General features: G+C 58.2%; 1 protein-coding gene across 1 annotated transcript; it reads left to right on the plus strand.

The window, feature by feature from the left end:
• Nucleotides 1-1,571: 1,571 nt before the first annotated feature.
• On the plus strand, nt 1,572-3,759 carry GDF5 (growth differentiation factor 5). Its single transcript, XM_038750491.1, has 2 exons — nt 1,572-2,237; nt 2,875-3,759. The coding sequence occupies exons 1-2, from the start codon at nt 1,706-1,708 to the stop codon at nt 3,747-3,749; spliced, it is 1,407 nt and encodes a 468-aa protein (XP_038606419.1). The 5' UTR covers nt 1,572-1,705; the 3' UTR covers nt 3,750-3,759.
• The last annotated feature ends 12,176 nt before the right edge of the window (nt 3,760-15,935 follow it).

Raw genomic sequence — 15,935 nt, forward strand, 5'->3', positions numbered from 1 at the left:
AGGAGGTGAGCGAGGCGTCGCCGCTCCGCTCACCGGAGGGGAGAGGCTGGAGGCACGGAGGCCGGAGAGGAGGCTGACAGGATGCGGGCTGGCGTGTCTGTATGGGTCAATCTCTCTCTTTCCGCGTCTCTGTGTCTGTCACCGCCTCTCTCCGTCCCTCCGCGTCGGCCGCCTCCCTGTCGGTTCCCTGGGCCAGCCCCGGTCGCGGTGCCCTCGCCCCAATGGCCGGAGTGGCGGCGGTGCCCATCATCATCGTCAGTCGTATTTATTGAGCGCTTACTGTGTGCCGAGCACTGTACTAAGCGCCCCCAGGGGACGCCACCGCTCCAGGCTCTGGGCCGCCCGGCCGGGGGGCGGTCAAGACACCGTCCGGCCATCCCGAGGGGTCCGGGGAGGAGTTTGGGGTGGCCACGGGGCCCACCAGGTCGGCCCCGTTCAGCCCTCCGTCTCCTCGGGTTTGCCCGGTCCGGCCTGCCTCTTACCCATCTCATCCACGTCCGGTCCTGTTCATTCATTCAGCGCTTTGCACATAGTCAGCGCTTAATAAATGCCATCATCGTCATTATTATTATTTTTAGAGAAGGTCAGGGGTTCAAACCCCGGCTCCGCCATTCATTCATTCATCCAATCGTATTTATTGGGCGCTCGCTGTGTGCAGAGCACTGGACTAAGCGCTTGGGAAGTCCAAGTTGGCAACATAGACGGGCCCTACCCAACCGTGGGCTCCCAGCTGTGCCCCGCGCGGCCCTGCTGGGCCCAATCCAGCTCCGCTCCACCCGGCTCCGCTCCCGTACGGAGCAGGACGCTCCCTCACGTTCCTCTGTTGCCAGCACGGACGGCCTTATCGGGGGGGGGAAACGTTCCCGTCCCGCGCGTCCCCCCAAACTCCATCCCTCACACGCTCCCCCGCCCCGGAGGCCCCCTCTCCCCCCGCTCCGAGGGTCCGGCCCGGCCCGCCGAGGCCTCCCCTCCGCCTCCCGGCCGGGAGAACCGGACCCTCCGCCGCAGGTCGGCGTTCCCGACCCCCCCGGCCCCGAGGGGTCCGCGAGGGGGCCCGTGAAGCGGGCTGGGGAAAGGGCAGGCATGAGGTGTTTTTTTTCCCCCCCCATAAATATAGCGCACTTAAATGAGTTTAGACAGCATGACATCAGAGAGTAATTAACTGGGTTTTTTTGGAATTCCCTCCGCAGTCCCCGAGTTTGGGTTTGCGAGGGGGGTTTCTGAGCACCTGCAGGCCTGTGTGTGTGAGTGCGTGCGTGTGTGTGTGTGTGTGTGTGTGTGTGAAATATTTTCCCTGGAAAGGGTTCAAAACTTTAAACAAACTGGAGCACAGGGGCAACATTACACCATCGCTTCCCTCTTGGAAAGAACCGTGAGCTTTAAAGAAGCCTCCTTCAGACGGCCGGTCAGTCGTGCAGGAGGCGAGGGGGCGGCGGGGCGGGCTCGCTCGCCCTTCTCCGCTTCGGACGGCGGCCGAGGGAGGGCCGGGGCGCCCCGGGCCCGCGGGCATCGCCGCGATGGGGCTGGACGGGCGCACGGCCCCGGCGGGAGCCCAGAGCTCAGCCCCGTGGGGACGGTCCCCGCTCCCGCTGCCCGTCCCGCCGTCCCCGCCGAGGAGCCCCCCGCTCCAGGGTCGCTGCCGCCGGGCCAGAGGCCCCGTCCCCGCCGCCGTTTCCCGTGGGCCCCCGCAGCCGCCCGCCAGAGGATGAGGCCTCCACGCCTCCTCGCTGTCCTGCTGTGGCACCTGACCTGGCTGGACGCCCACCTCCTGTCCGACGGCCTGAGCGGCCCCAAGCCGGGACTGACCAAAGCGGACGCCAAGGAGAGGAGCCCGCCGGCCGCCGGGGCCGGCTTCAGGCCCGGGGGCCACGGGCCGGGCGGCGGAGGGGCGGCCGGGGCCCAGGCCGGGGCCGCCCGGCCGCCCAAGAAGGCGCCCCCGAGGCCGGGAGGTGCGGCTCCCAAGCCGGGGCCCCCCAAGCCCCCGGCCCGGGCCGGAAAGGCGACCCCCAAGGGGGCCTCCTCGCCCGGCCCCTTCCCGCCGAAAACGACGGCCAAGGGGCCCGGGGCCCCGAGGGAGCCCAAGGAGCCCTTCCGCCCGCCCCCCGTGACCCCTCACGAGTACATGCTGTCCCTCTACCGGACCCTGTCCGACGCCGGACGCAAGGGGGTCAACGGCAGCGTGAAGCTGGAGGCCGGGCTGGCCAACACCATCACCAGCTTCATAGACAAAGGGCAAGGTGAGACGGGGTGGGGGGGACGCCGGGGAGGGACGCGGGGGCCCCGCCAACCCCCGGGAGGGGGGACGGTTCCCCTGGCCCGCGGGGGTCCCCGTGGGGCCGGGCACCGTCCGGGCGAGGGGGCGGGGGGGAGACTGCCGAAAGCGGAGAGGCCGCGGCGGCGGCGGGGCCGGGGCTTAGGGCCTGCCAGGGACTCTCTTTGCAGACTCATAAAACGGGGGGCCGGGGCCGGGGGCGGGAGGGAGGGCGAAGAGGGCCGGTTTAAAGGCCAATTAGTCGCCTTTGGGGGCAACAAATGAATGTTTCTCTAACCGCAGAGGAGGGTCAGGGAGTAAAGGACCCCTGAATCTCCCTCTCTCACTCCCACACAGACGGCCTCTCTCTGTCTTTTGTCTCTCACGCTCACACCCGCGGTCTCTCCCCGTGCTGCGCGGTTTCCCTCGCGGTCCCCTACGGCCTCCCTTCTACACGCACGCCTCTGCTCGCGGCCCCCGGCCCGCCGTCCGTCCCCCCGCGGGGTCGCGCGGCCCACGTGCCGGGGCGACCGAGGGCCCCGGGGGCCGGGGTCCGTCCCTGACGGGCCCGCCGCCGGCGCGGCCTCTCTCCCTCCCCTCCGTCCCTCTCCCCGCCCCGCCAGATGACCGGACGGCGCCGGCGGTGCGGAAGCAGCGCTACGTGTTCGACCTGGGCGCCCTGGAGAGGGACGGGCTGCTGGGCGCGGAGCTGCGCGTCCTGCGGAAGAAGGCGTCGGGCCCCCGCCAGCCCGCGGCGGGCGGGCGGGCGGCCCAGCTGAGGCTGTCCAGCTGCCCCGGCGGCCGTCCGGCGGGCCCCGTCCTGCTGGAGAGCCGGGCGGTGGGGCCGGCGGAGGGCCCCCGCTGGGAGGTGTTCGACGTCTGGAAGCTGGCCCGCAGCTTCAAGACCTCGGCCCAGCTGTGCCTGGAGCTGGAGGCGGCGGAGCGGGGCCGGCCGCTGGACCTCCGGGCCCTGGGCTTCGGCCGCGCCGGCCGGCCCGTCCCCGAGCGGGCCCTCTTCCTGGTGTTCGGCCGCACGGAGCGGCGGGACCTCTTCTTCGACGAGATCAAGGCGCGGTCCGGCCAGGATGACCAGACCGTCTACGAGTACCTGTTCAGCCAGCGGCGGAAACGCCGGGCCCCGCTGGCCGCCCGCCAGGGCAAGCGGCCCGGCAAGGGCGCCAAGGCCCGCTGCGCCCGCAAGGCCCTGCACGTCAACTTCAAGGACATGGGCTGGGACGATTGGATCATCGCCCCGCTGGAGTACGAGGCCCACCACTGCGACGGGCTCTGCGAGTTCCCCCTGCGCTCCCACCTGGAGCCCACCAACCACGCCGTCATCCAGACGCTCATGAACTCCATGGACCCCGACGCCACGCCGCCCACCTGCTGCGTGCCCACCCGCCTCAGCCCCATCAGCATCCTCTTCATCGACTCGGCCAACAACGTGGTCTACAAGCAGTACGAGGACATGGTGGTGGAGGCCTGCGGCTGCAGGTAGGGGCCGGGCCCGCCCCCGCCGGACCGCTTCCCGGCCGCTCGGACTCCGTGCGGAGTGGATGTCGGACGCCCGCGCCCTTCGCCTCGGCCTCGGGGAACTCCTGGGGGCTTCCGCCTGCAGAGGAAGAGACCCCCCCCCGACCGCCCCTTCTCCCCATAATCGGGGCGGGAACGACGGGGACGTCGGGCGGCCGGCCCCCATCTCACTCCCCGACTCCGGGCCCGAAGGGGGTCCGGGCTCCGGTCTCGGGTCGAAGGTCACGGGGCGCCGGCTCCTTCTGGTCCCTGGGGTCCCCCGACGCCGCACCTGCGGGCCCCTGGACTCTTCTCCCGGCGAGAGGCGGCCCCCCGCCTCCCGCAGAAACACGCTCACCCCCTGAAGCAGCCTCAGCCGAGCGAGGATCTGCAGCCGAGAGGTCTTTCTCCCCACCCCGGGGAGCCAGGAAAGACGGAAAGTTCCCTCAACCAGCCATCCCCGGGAAGGGAGTTGCTCCTAGGAGCTAGCCTGCCTCCCTCTCGCTGCAGTGAGAGCCTCTTGTCCTCGAGGGCCGAGGTCAGAGAAGACGGACACGCCGGCTCTCGTCCTTCCCGGACTCTAACGGAGCCGCCCGGGGGTGGACAGTGCGCTGCATCCAGTGGGCGCTCAATAAATACTACTACTACTACTACTATCGTTGCCGCTGTCTGGGCACACTGGGGAGGGGCCTCGTGACCCCTCCTGTTGGGGGGTAAGGGGGGAGGGTCGATGAGAGGATACGACCCCCTGAGTCAAAAGATTAGGCCTCCGACGGGCCCGGGATGGGTCACGGTGACGGCAAACGGGGTGAGCGGCCGGGAATTGGGGGGCGTTCAAATCCGCCCAGCTCCATCCGGTCTCTCCCGCGGTCAGCCTGGGGGGTCAACCCTTGGACCCTGCGGCTCAATGGCACAACGGCCCAATGCATCTTCCGTCCCGAGGGGCTCGTCTTCCCCGTCCGTCCCACCGTCCCTCCGTCCCCAGCGCTCCTCCGTCATCACCCCCGAAGCCGTCCTTTCCCCTCGCCCCGTCTGGTTCCTCCACGTGGCCGCCCGTCCCCCTCCGTTTCCCGATCCGGCCAATCTCCCCTCCGCCTTGCCCCTTCCGCTCTCCTCCTTCCCCTCCCTGCCGTCCTCGGTCAACAAGTCCCGGGATCGGTCACCCTCGGGCATTTGGATGCGGCGGGCCGTGGAGCCGGGCGCGGAGGGTATCCGGCGGCGGACGCGGAATCGCGGACGGATCGGCGCCCGGAACCGGGCGGGGAGCGCGTCCGAGAGTAGAGCCGGGAGCTGGGCCTGGAGTCTCCGGGGCTGGAGCCGTGGGCTCCGTCCGTGGCCGGGCGTCAGGACGGGAAGTTTGGGACGGCACGTGCGGGCCCGGGAATCCCTTTATCCCGTAGCCGCGGGGGCCGCCGGCTCGGTCGCGCTGGCCGATAGAGCCCGGTTTCCCACGCCCGACAGGCCTGGCTCAGAGGTGGCCGCACACCGGATGCCGCTGAGACGCTGGCAGCGGACTTGCTCCTATCACCCATTGCTGAATAATAATAATAATAATAATAATAATAATAGCATTTATTAAGCGCTTACTAGGTGCAAAGCGCTGTTCTGAGCGCTGGAGAGGTTACAAGGTGATCAGGTTGCCTGGGGTTCACAGTCTTCATCCCCGTTTTACAGATGAGGGAGCTGAGGCCCAGAGAAGTGAGGTGACTTGCCCAGAGTCACCCAGCTGATGTGGCGGAGCCGGGATTTGAACCCACGACCTCCGACTCCAAAGCCCGGGCTCTTTCCACCGAGCCACGCTGCTTCCATGTCGTGTGAGGCCCCAGTTAAACTCGTTAGACGGCCCCGGCGGAAAACCGGGCGGCTCCGGGGTTTGACGGAGAGGCAGGGTGGGGTCGATTGGGGAGGGGGCCAATCAATCAATCAATCGTATTTATTGAGCGCTTACTGTGTGCAGAGCACTGGACTAAGCGCTTGGGAAGTACAAGTTGGCCAAGATTGACAGTGCCTCCCCGTGCACACTGGGCACAGCTGCCCACTTCCTGGTTCGTTCATTCATTCAATCGTATTTATTGAGCGCTTACTGTGTGGCGAGCACTGTACTAAGCGCTTGGGGCATACAAGGTGGCAACATAGAGAGATGGTCCCTACCCAACAGTGGGCTCACGGTCTAGAAGGTTGTGGTTCCCACAGCGTACTGGAGTGAGCTGGGTACCGCAAACGTGGCTCAGTGGGAAGAGCCCGGGCTTTGGAGTCAGAGGTCATGGGTTCAAATCCCAGCTCCGCCAATTGTCAGCTGTGTGACTTTGGGCAAGTCACTTCACTTCTCTGGGCCTCAGTTCCCTCATCTGGAAAATGGGGATTAAGACTGGGAGCCCCGCGAGGGACAACCTGATCACCTTGTAACCTCCCGAGCGCTTAGAACAGTGCTTTGCACATCGTAAGCGCTTAATAAATGCCATTATTATTATTATTATTATTATTATTATTATTATTATTATTGTTACCCACCTGGACTGCCCAGTCCCTGCCCCACCCAGCCACCCGAAGACGGGGAGTACCAACCTCCCAGAAAGGGTTCTGGGGTCCTCAGCTCCTGTGAGCGACGTCTCTATACGTTGCCAACTTGGACTTCCCAAGCGCTTAGTCCAGTGCTCTGCACACAGTAAGCGCTCAATAAATACGATTGATCGATTGATTGATTGTATTTGGACTCTCCCAAGCGCTTAGAACGGTGCGCTGCATACAGTAAGCGCTCAATAAATACCACTGATCGATCGATTTCGGTTTCCGAGCCTGGGCTCTCTCTACTAGGCCATGCTGCTTCTCCTTGGGTGAGGAGTTCTGCCATGCTTGTGCTGAACAATAAAAATAATAATAATAATAATAATAATAATAATGGCATTTGTTAAGCACTTACTATGTAATAATAATAATAATGATGATGGTATTTATTAAGTGCTTACTATGTGCAAAGCACCGTTCTAAGCGCTGGGGAGGTTACAAGGTGATCAGGTTGTCCCCCGGGGGGCTAACGGTCTTAATCCTCGTTTTAATAATAATAATGATGGCATTTATTAAGCACTTACTATGTGCAAAGCACTGTTCTAAGCGCTGGGGAGGTTACAAGGTGATCAGGTTGTCCCGCAGGGGGCTCACAGTCTTAATCCTCGTTTTAATAATAATAATGATGGCATTTATTAAGCGCTTACTATGTGCAAAGCACTGTTCTAAGCGCTGGGGAGGTTACAAGGTGATCAGGTTGCCCCACGGGGGGTCACAGTCTTCATCCCCATTTTACAGATGGGGGAACTGAGGCACAGAGCAGTGAAGTGACTTGCCCAGAGTCACCCAGCTGACAAGTGGCGGAGTCGGGATTTGAACCCGTGACCTCTGACTCCAAAGCCCGGGCTCTTTCCACTGAGCCACGCTGCAACCCTAATAATGTACAAAGCACTGTTCTAAGCACTGGGGAGGGGAAACAAAGTAATGAGGTTGTCCCATGTGGGGCTCACCGTCTTAATCTGTGCCAACTTGTACTTCCCAAGCACTTAGTACAATGCTCTGCCCACAGCGAGCGCTCAATAAGTACGCTTGATTGATTGATTGATTAATCCCTATTTTACAGATGAGGTAATTAAGGCTCAGAGAAGTTAAGTGACTTCCCCAAGGTCACACAGCAGACATGTGGCTACTTCTCCTTCTAGCCTGTGAGCCCACCGTTGGGTAGGGACCGTCTCTCTATGTTGCCGAGCTGTACTTCCCAAGCGCTCAGTACAGTGCTCTGCACACAGTAAGCGCTCAATAAATACAATTGATTGATTGATTGATTGATTGATTTCCACTGAGCCACGCTGCTTCTCCCAAGAGGGTCTGACTGCCCAAGTTCAAGGACGGTTATCGGTCGTTCCCGCCGGGGCTCTGAGCTGGACGTCGGGAGTGGGGGAGACGCTCACGGTGTCGGGGCGAGGACCTGTTGTGTTTGGCCACCGGCCGCTCCGAGCGAGCCAGGCCGGAGCGAGGTGGGCCCCTCGGCCTGCTCCGGGCCCGCTGCCCGGAGGCTCCCCGCCCTTCCCGCCGCTTCCTGGGAACGGGAATTCTCGCTGGCAGAAACCAGCCCCGGAAACGCCGGGACGCCCTGTCCCTTCTCGGAATCAATCAATCAATCAATCGTATTTATCGAACGCTTACTGTGTGCAGAGCACTGGACTAAGCGCTTGGGAAGCACAAGTTGGCAACATAGAGAGACGGTCCCTACCCAACAGTGGGCTCGCAAGGGCCGCGTGGCCCCGGAGCCGGCTTCCGACGGTCGGTCTCGGCAAGCGCCCACCCTCAATCAATCAATCAATCAATCAATCGTATTTATTGAGCGCTTACTGTGTGCAGAGCACTGGACTAAGCGCTTGGGAAGCACAAGTTGACAACATATAGAGACAATCCCTACCCAACAGTGGGCTCGCAAGGGCCGCGTGGCCCCGGAGCCGGCTTCCGACGGTCGGTCTCGGCAAGCGCCCACCCTCAATCAATCAATCAATCAATCAATCGTATTTATCGAGTGCTTACTGTGTGCAGAGCACTGTACTGAGCGCTTGGGAAGTACAAGTTGGCAACATAGAGAGACCGTCCCTATCCAACAGTGGGCTCGCAAGGGCCGCGTGGCCCCGGGGCCGGCTTCCGACGGTCGGTCTCGGCAAGCGCCCACCTCTCAATCAATCAATCAATCGTATTTATTGAGCGCTTACTGTGTGCAGAGCACTGTACTAAGCGCTTGGGAAATCCAAGTTGGCAACATATAGAGACAGTCCCTACCCAACAGTGGGCTCGCAAGGGCCGCGTGGCCCCGGAACCGGCTTCCGACGGTCGGTCTCGGCAAGCGCCCACCCCTCAATCAATCAATCAATCAATCGTATTTATCGAGCGCTTACTGTGTGCAGAGCACTGGACTAAGCGCTTGGGAAGCACAAGTTGGCAACATAGAGAGACGGTCCCTACCCAACAGTGGGCTCGCAAGGGCCGCGTGGCCCTGGAGCCGGCTTCCGACGGTCGCTCTCGGCAAGCGCCCACTCTCAATCAATCAGTCAATCAATCAATCGTATTTATTGAGTGCTTACTGTGTGCAGAGCACTGGACTAAGCGCTTGGGAAGCACAAGTTGACAACATATAGAGACAATCCCTACCCAACAGTGGGCTCGCAAGGGCCGCGTGGCCCCGGAGCCGGCTTCCGACGGTCGGTCTCGGCAAGCGCCCACCCTCAATCAATCAATCAATCAATCAATCGTATTTATCGAGTGCTTACTGTGTGCAGAGCACTGTACTGAGCGCTTGGGAAGTACAAGTTGGCAACATAGAGAGACCGTCCCTATCCAACAGTGGGCTCGCAAGGGCCGCGTGGCCCCGGGGCCGGCTTCCGACGGTCGGTCTCGGCAAGCGCCCACCTCTCAATCAATCAATCAATCGTATTTATTGAGCGCTTACTGTGTGCAGAGCACTGTACTAAGCGCTTGGGAAATCCAAGTTGGCAACATATAGAGACAGTCCCTACCCAACAGTGGGCTCGCAAGGGCCGCGTGGCCCCGGAACCGGCTTCCGACGGTCGGTCTCGGCAAGCGCCCACCCCTCAATCAATCAATCAATCAATCGTATTTATCGAGCGCTTACTGTGTGCAGAGCACTGGACTAAGCGCTTGGGAAGTACAAGTTGGCAACATAGAGAGACGGTCCCTACCCAGCAGTGGGCTCGCAAGGGCCGCGTGGCCCCGGAGCCGGCTTCCGACGGTCGGTCTCGGCAAGCGCCCACCCTCAATCAATCAATCAATCAATCAATCGTATTTATCGAGTGCTTACTGTGTGCAGAGCACTGTACTGAGCGCTTGGGAAGTACAAGTTGGCAACATAGAGAGACCGTCCCTATCCAACAGTGGGCTCGCAAGGGCCGCGTGGCCCCGGAACCGGCTTCCGACGGTCGGTCTCGGCAAGCGCCCACCCCTCAATCAATCAATCAATCAATCAATCAATCGTATTTATCGAGTGCTTACTGTGTGCAGAGCACTGTACTAAGCGCTTGGGAAGTACAAGTTGGCAACATAGAGAGACGGTCCCTACCCAACAGTGGGCTCACAAGGGCCGCGTGGCCCCGGAGCCGGCTTCTGATGGTCAGTCTTGGCAAGCGCCCACCCTCAATCAATCAATCAATCGTATTTATTGAGCGCTTTCTGTGTGCAGAGCACTGTACTAAGCGCTTGGGAAGCACAAGTTGGCAACATATAGAGACAGTCCCGACCCAACAGTGGGCTCGCAAGGGCCGCGTGGCCCCGGAACCGGCTTCCGACGGTCGGTCTTGGCAAGCGCCCACCCTCAATCAACCAATCAATCAATCAATCAGTCGTATTTATTGAGCGCTTACTGTGTGCAGAGCACTATACTAAGTGCTTGGGAAGTCCAAGTTGGCAGCATATAGAGACGGTCCCTACCCTATAGTGGGCTCACAGTCTAGAAGGGGGAGACAGAGAACAAAACCAAACATATTAACAAAATAAAATAAATAGAACAGATATGTACAAGTAAAATAAATAAATAAATGGAGTAATAAATACCTACAAATACCTACGAATACCTATTCTATTCTATTCTATTTATTTTATTTTGTTAGTATGTTTGGTTTTGTTCTCTGTCTCCCCCTTTTATCGAGCGCTTACTGTGTGCAGAGCACTGTACTAAGCACTTGGGAAGTCCAAGTTGGCAACATATAGAGACGGTCCCTACCCAACAGTGGGCTCACAGTCTAGAAGACTGTCCCCAGCGCTTAGAACAGTGCTTTGGACGGAGGAAGCGCTTAATAAATGCCATCATTATATTATTATAGTATACTATGCAATCAATCAATCAATCGTATTTATTGAGTGCTTACTGTGTGCAGAGCACTGGACTAAGCGCTTGGGAAGTACAAGTTGGCAACATATAGAGACGGTCCCTACCCAACAGTGGGCTCACAGTCTAAAAGGGGGAGACAGAGAACAAAACCAAACATATTAACAAAATAAAGTCAGTCAGTCAATCAATCATTCGTATTTATTGAGCGCTTACTGTGTGCAGAGCACTGTACTAAGCGCTTGGGAAGTACAAGTTGGCATCATATAGAGACAGTCCCTACCCAACAGTGGGCTCACAGTCTAGAAGACCGTCCCCAGCGCAAAGAACAGTGCTTTGCACGGAGGAAGCGCTTCATAAATGCCATCATTATATTATTATAGTATATTATATTATACAATCAATCAATCAATCGTATTTATTGAGCGCTTACTGTGTGCAGAGCACTGGACTAAGCGCTTGGGAAGTCCAAGTTGGCAACATATAGAGACGGTCCCTACCCAACAACAGGCTCACAGCCTATACAAGTGATCAGGTTGTCCCACGGGGGGGCTCCCAGTCTTCATCCCCATTTTCCAGATGAGGGAACCGAGGCCCAGAGAAGTGAAGTGACTTGCGCAAGGTCACACAGCGGAGAATCCGCCCTGCCCTGGATCCCGCCTCTGCCTCCACGCGGGCCCGGTCTGAGGTCCCGACGCCGACCAGGCCCCGGGCCCCAGGCCGAGGGTCCGGAGCCGCGCCGGGCCGTGGGGCGGCGGAAGTCGGGGGGACGGAGGGGACATATTGATCACGCTCTCCAATTGCCACCGCCTGCCTCTCATCATCATCAATCGTATTTATTGAGCGCTTACTGTGTGCAGGGCACTGTACTAAGCGCTTGGGAAGTCCAAGTTGGCAACATATAGAGACGGTTCCTACCCAACAGTGGGCTCCCTCCGGCCCCGAACGGTTGCAGACCATCCGGGCCGGACCGTGATTTCCCCCTCGATCGGCGGCGGGGGCCGCCAGAAGGGACCCCGGCTCGACCAAAGCCTCTTCGATCAATCAATCGTATTTATTGAGCGCCTATTGTGTGCAGAGCACTGTACTAAGCACTTGGGAAGTACAAGCTGGCAACATATAGAGACAGTCCCTCCTCCTCTGGACGCCCGGGACTCTTGCCGCTCGACGGCTCAGTGGATGCCCCCTCCCGCCCTCCCCGTATCCCCTTCCCCATGTCAGACCGGCCAATCAATCAATCAATCAATCGTATTTATTGAGCGCCTACTGTGTGCAGAGCACTGTACTAAGCGCTTGGGAAGTACAAGCTGGCAACACATAGAGGCAGTCCCTCCTCCTCTGGACGCCCGGGACTCTTGCCGCTCGACGGCTCAGTGGATGCCGCCTCCCGCCCTCCCCGTATCCCTTTCACCACGTCAGACCGGCCAATCAACCAATCAATCAATCAATCGTATTGATTGAGCGCCTACTGTGTGCAGAGCACTGTACTAAGCGCTTGGGAAGTACAAGCTGGCAACATATAGAGGCAGTCCCTCCTCCTCTGGACGCCCGGGACTCTTGCCGCTCGACGGCTCAGTGGATGCCCCCTCCCGCCCTCCCCGTATCCCTTTCTCCACGTCAGACCGGCCAGTTAATCAATCAATTGTATTTATTGAGCGCTTACTGTGTGCAGAGCACTGTACTAAGCGCTTGGGAAGTACAAGCTGGCAATATATAGAGACAGTCCCTCCTCCTCTGGACGCCCGGGACTCTTGCCGCTCGACGGCTCAGTGGATGCCCCCTCCCGCCCTCCCCGTATCCCTTTCCCCACGTCAGACTGGCCAATCAATCAATCAATCAATCAATCGTATTTATTGAGCCCCTACTGTGTGCAGAGCACTGTACTAAGCGCTTGGGAAGTACAAGTTGGCAACATATAGAGACAGTTCCTACCCAACAGTGGGCTCCCTCCGGCCCCGAACGGTTGCAGACCATCCGGGCCGGACCGTGATTTCCCCCTCGATCGGCGGCGGGGGCCGCCAGAAGGGACCCCCGCTCGACCGAAGCCTCTTCGATCAATCAATCGTATATATTGAGCGCTTACTGTGTGCAGAGCACTGTACTAAGCGCTTGGGAAGTACAAGCTGGCAACATATAGAGACAGTCCCTTCTCCTCTGGACGCCCGGGACTCTTGCCGCTCGACGGCTCTGTGGATGCAGCCTCCCGCCCTCCCCGATTCCCTTTCCCCACATCAGACCGGCCAATCAATCAATCAATCAATCGTATTTATTGAGCGCCTACTGTGTGCAGAGCACTGTACTAAGCGCTTGGGAAGTACAAGTTGGCAACATATAGAGACAGTCCCTCCTCCTCTGGACGCCCGGGACTCTTGCCGCTCGACGGCTCAGTGGATGCCCCCTCCCGCCCTCCCCGTATCCCTTTCTCCACGTCAGACCGGCCAGTTAATCAATCAATTGTATTTATTGAGCGCTTACTGTGTGCAGAGCACTGTACTAAGCGCTTGGGAAGTACAAGCTGGCAATATATAGAGACAGTCCCGCCTCCTCTGGACGCCCGGGACTCTTGCCGCTCGACGGCTCAGTGGATGCCCCCTCCCGCCCTCCCCGTATCCCTTTCTCCACGTCAGACCGGCCAACTAATCAATCAATTGTATTTATTGAGCGCTTACTGTGTGCAGAGCACTGTACTAAGCGCTTGGGAAGTACAAGCTGGCAACATATAGAGACAGTCCCTCCTCCTCTGGACACCCGGGACTCTTGCCGCTCGACGGCTCAGTGGATGCCGCCTCCCGCCCTCCCCGTATCCCTTTCCCCACGTCAGACCGGCCAATCAATCAATCAATCAATCGTATTTATTGAGCGCTTACCATGTGCAGAGCACTGGACTAAGCCAAGTCTCCCGGTCCGGAGAGACGGAGGACTACGAGAGAGGTGGACGCGGGATCCCGATTCCTTGCCAAACACCTGGCTCGGCAGACGGAATCAGAGGGAGAAGGCTTATTATTTATTTTCCGAGCCAGAGACGCTGTGGACCCCGGGGGCTAATCAACCAACCAACCAATCGTATTTATTGAGCGCTTACTGTGTGCAGAACACTGTACTAAGCGCTTGGGAAGTACAAGTTGGCAACATCTAGAGACGGTCCCTACCCAACAGCGGGCTCACAGTCTAAAAGGGGGAGACAGAGAACAAGACCAAACATACTAACAAAATTAAATTAATAGAATAGATCTGGACAAGTAAAATAAAGGCAGCTGGGCCTTGCCGACTTGTACTTCCCGAGCGCTTAGTACAGTGCTCTGCACCCAGTAAGGAGCAGTAGTGAGAAGCAGCGTGGCTCAGTGGCAAGGGCCCGGGCTTTGGAGTCAGAGGTCGCGGGTTCAAATCCTGACTCCGCTGCGTGTCTGCTGTGTGACCTTAGGCAAGTCACTCTTCACGTCTCAGAGCCTCAGTTCCCTCATCTGTAAAATGGGGATGAAGACTGTGAGCTCCAAGTGGGACACCTTTTTCCCCCTTTTAGACTGTGAGCCCACTGTTGGGTAGGGACTGTCTCTAGATGTTGCCAATTTGTACTTCCCAAGTGCTTAGTACAGTGCTCTGCACATAGTAAGCGCTCAATAAATACGATTGATGATGATGATGATGACAACTTGATCACCTTGTATCCCCCCCTGCAGCGCTTAGAACGGTGCTTTGCACATAGTAAGCGCTTAACAAATACCATTATTATTATTATAAGCGCTTAGTACAGTGCTCTGCACACAGTAAGCGCTCCATAAATATGATTGATGAGTAAGGGCTCAATAAATACGATTGATTGATTGATTGGGCCAGCCCCCCGGGCTCTGAATAAAACGCTCCTACTGGGAGAGAGCCGGGGAAGGGTGGTCGTGAGAGCCAGCGACCTCTCTTTTTCCATTTCGAGTTTATAATAACATTTATTAAGTGCTTACTATGTGCCAAGCACTGTTCTAAGCACTGGGGAGGTTACAAGATAATCAGGTTGTCCCACATGGGGCTCACAGTCTTCATCCCCATTTTACAGATAAGGTCACTGAGGCACAGAGGAGTGCAGTGACTTGCCCAAAGTCACCCAGCTGACAATTGGCAGAGCCAGGATTGGAACCCATGACCTCTGACTCCAAAGCCCGGGCTCTTTCCACTGAGCCAAGCTGCTTTGCAAAATCCTCTCCCATTTCCTTTCACCGCTTCCCTCAATCAATCAATCAATCAATCGTATATATTGAGTGCTTACTGTGTGCAGAGCACTGTACTAAGCGCTTGGGAAGTACAAGTTGGCAACCTATAGAGACGGTCCCTACCCAACAGTGGGCTCACAGTCTAAAAGGGGGAGATCCTCCGACTCCCGATTCCTGGTTCTCGTCGTCTCTCCCTCTGGCGATCCGGGTTCCCGGGTCAGCTGCTCAGTCAGTCAGTGGTATTTATTGAGCGCCTACCGGGTGCTGAGCACTGGACGTGTTGCTGGGCAGACACGGTCCCTACCCTCAAGGAGCTGACAGTCATTCGATCGATAGTAATAATAATAATAATAATAATGGTCTTTTAGACTGTGAGCCCACTGTTGGGTAGGGACTGTCTCTATATGTTGCCAACTTGGACTTCCCAAGCGCTTACTACAGTGCTCTGCACACAGTAAGCGCTCAATAAATACGATTGATGTGATGATGGTATCTGTTAAGCACTTACTATGTGCAAAGCACTGTTCTAGGCGCTGGGGGGGATACAAGGTGATTAGGTGGTCCCACGTGGGGCTCACAGTCTTCATCCCCATTGTACAGATGAGGGAACTGAGGCACAGAGAATCAATCAATCTATCGTGTTTATTGAGCGCTTACTGTGTGCAGAGCACTGTACTAAGCGCTTGGGAAGTCCAAGTTGGCAACATAGAGAGACAGTCCCTACCCAAGAGTGGGCTCACAGTCTAAAAGTGAAGTGAAGTGACTCGCCCAAAGTCACACAGCTGACAATTGGCGGAGCTGGGATTTGAACCCGTGACCTCAGCTGACAATTGGCAGAGCCGGGATTTGAACCCATTACATCGGACTCCCAAGCCCGGGCTCTTTCCACTGAGCCACGCTGCTTCTCAATACTTACTGAGTGCCTGCTGTGTGCAGAGAGCACTGCACTAAGCTTTTGGGAGTCGTCAGTCGTATTTATTGAGTAATAATAATGATAATGATGGCATTTATTAAGCGCTTACTATCAATCAATCAATCAATCAATCAATCGTATTTATTGAGCGCTTACTGTGTGCAGAGCACTGTACTAAGCGCTTGGGAAGTA

This window comes from Tachyglossus aculeatus, chromosome 8 (genome assembly GCF_015852505.1).
Source record: "Tachyglossus aculeatus isolate mTacAcu1 chromosome 8, mTacAcu1.pri, whole genome shotgun sequence".
NCBI lineage: Eukaryota > Metazoa > Chordata > Mammalia > Monotremata > Tachyglossidae > Tachyglossus > Tachyglossus aculeatus.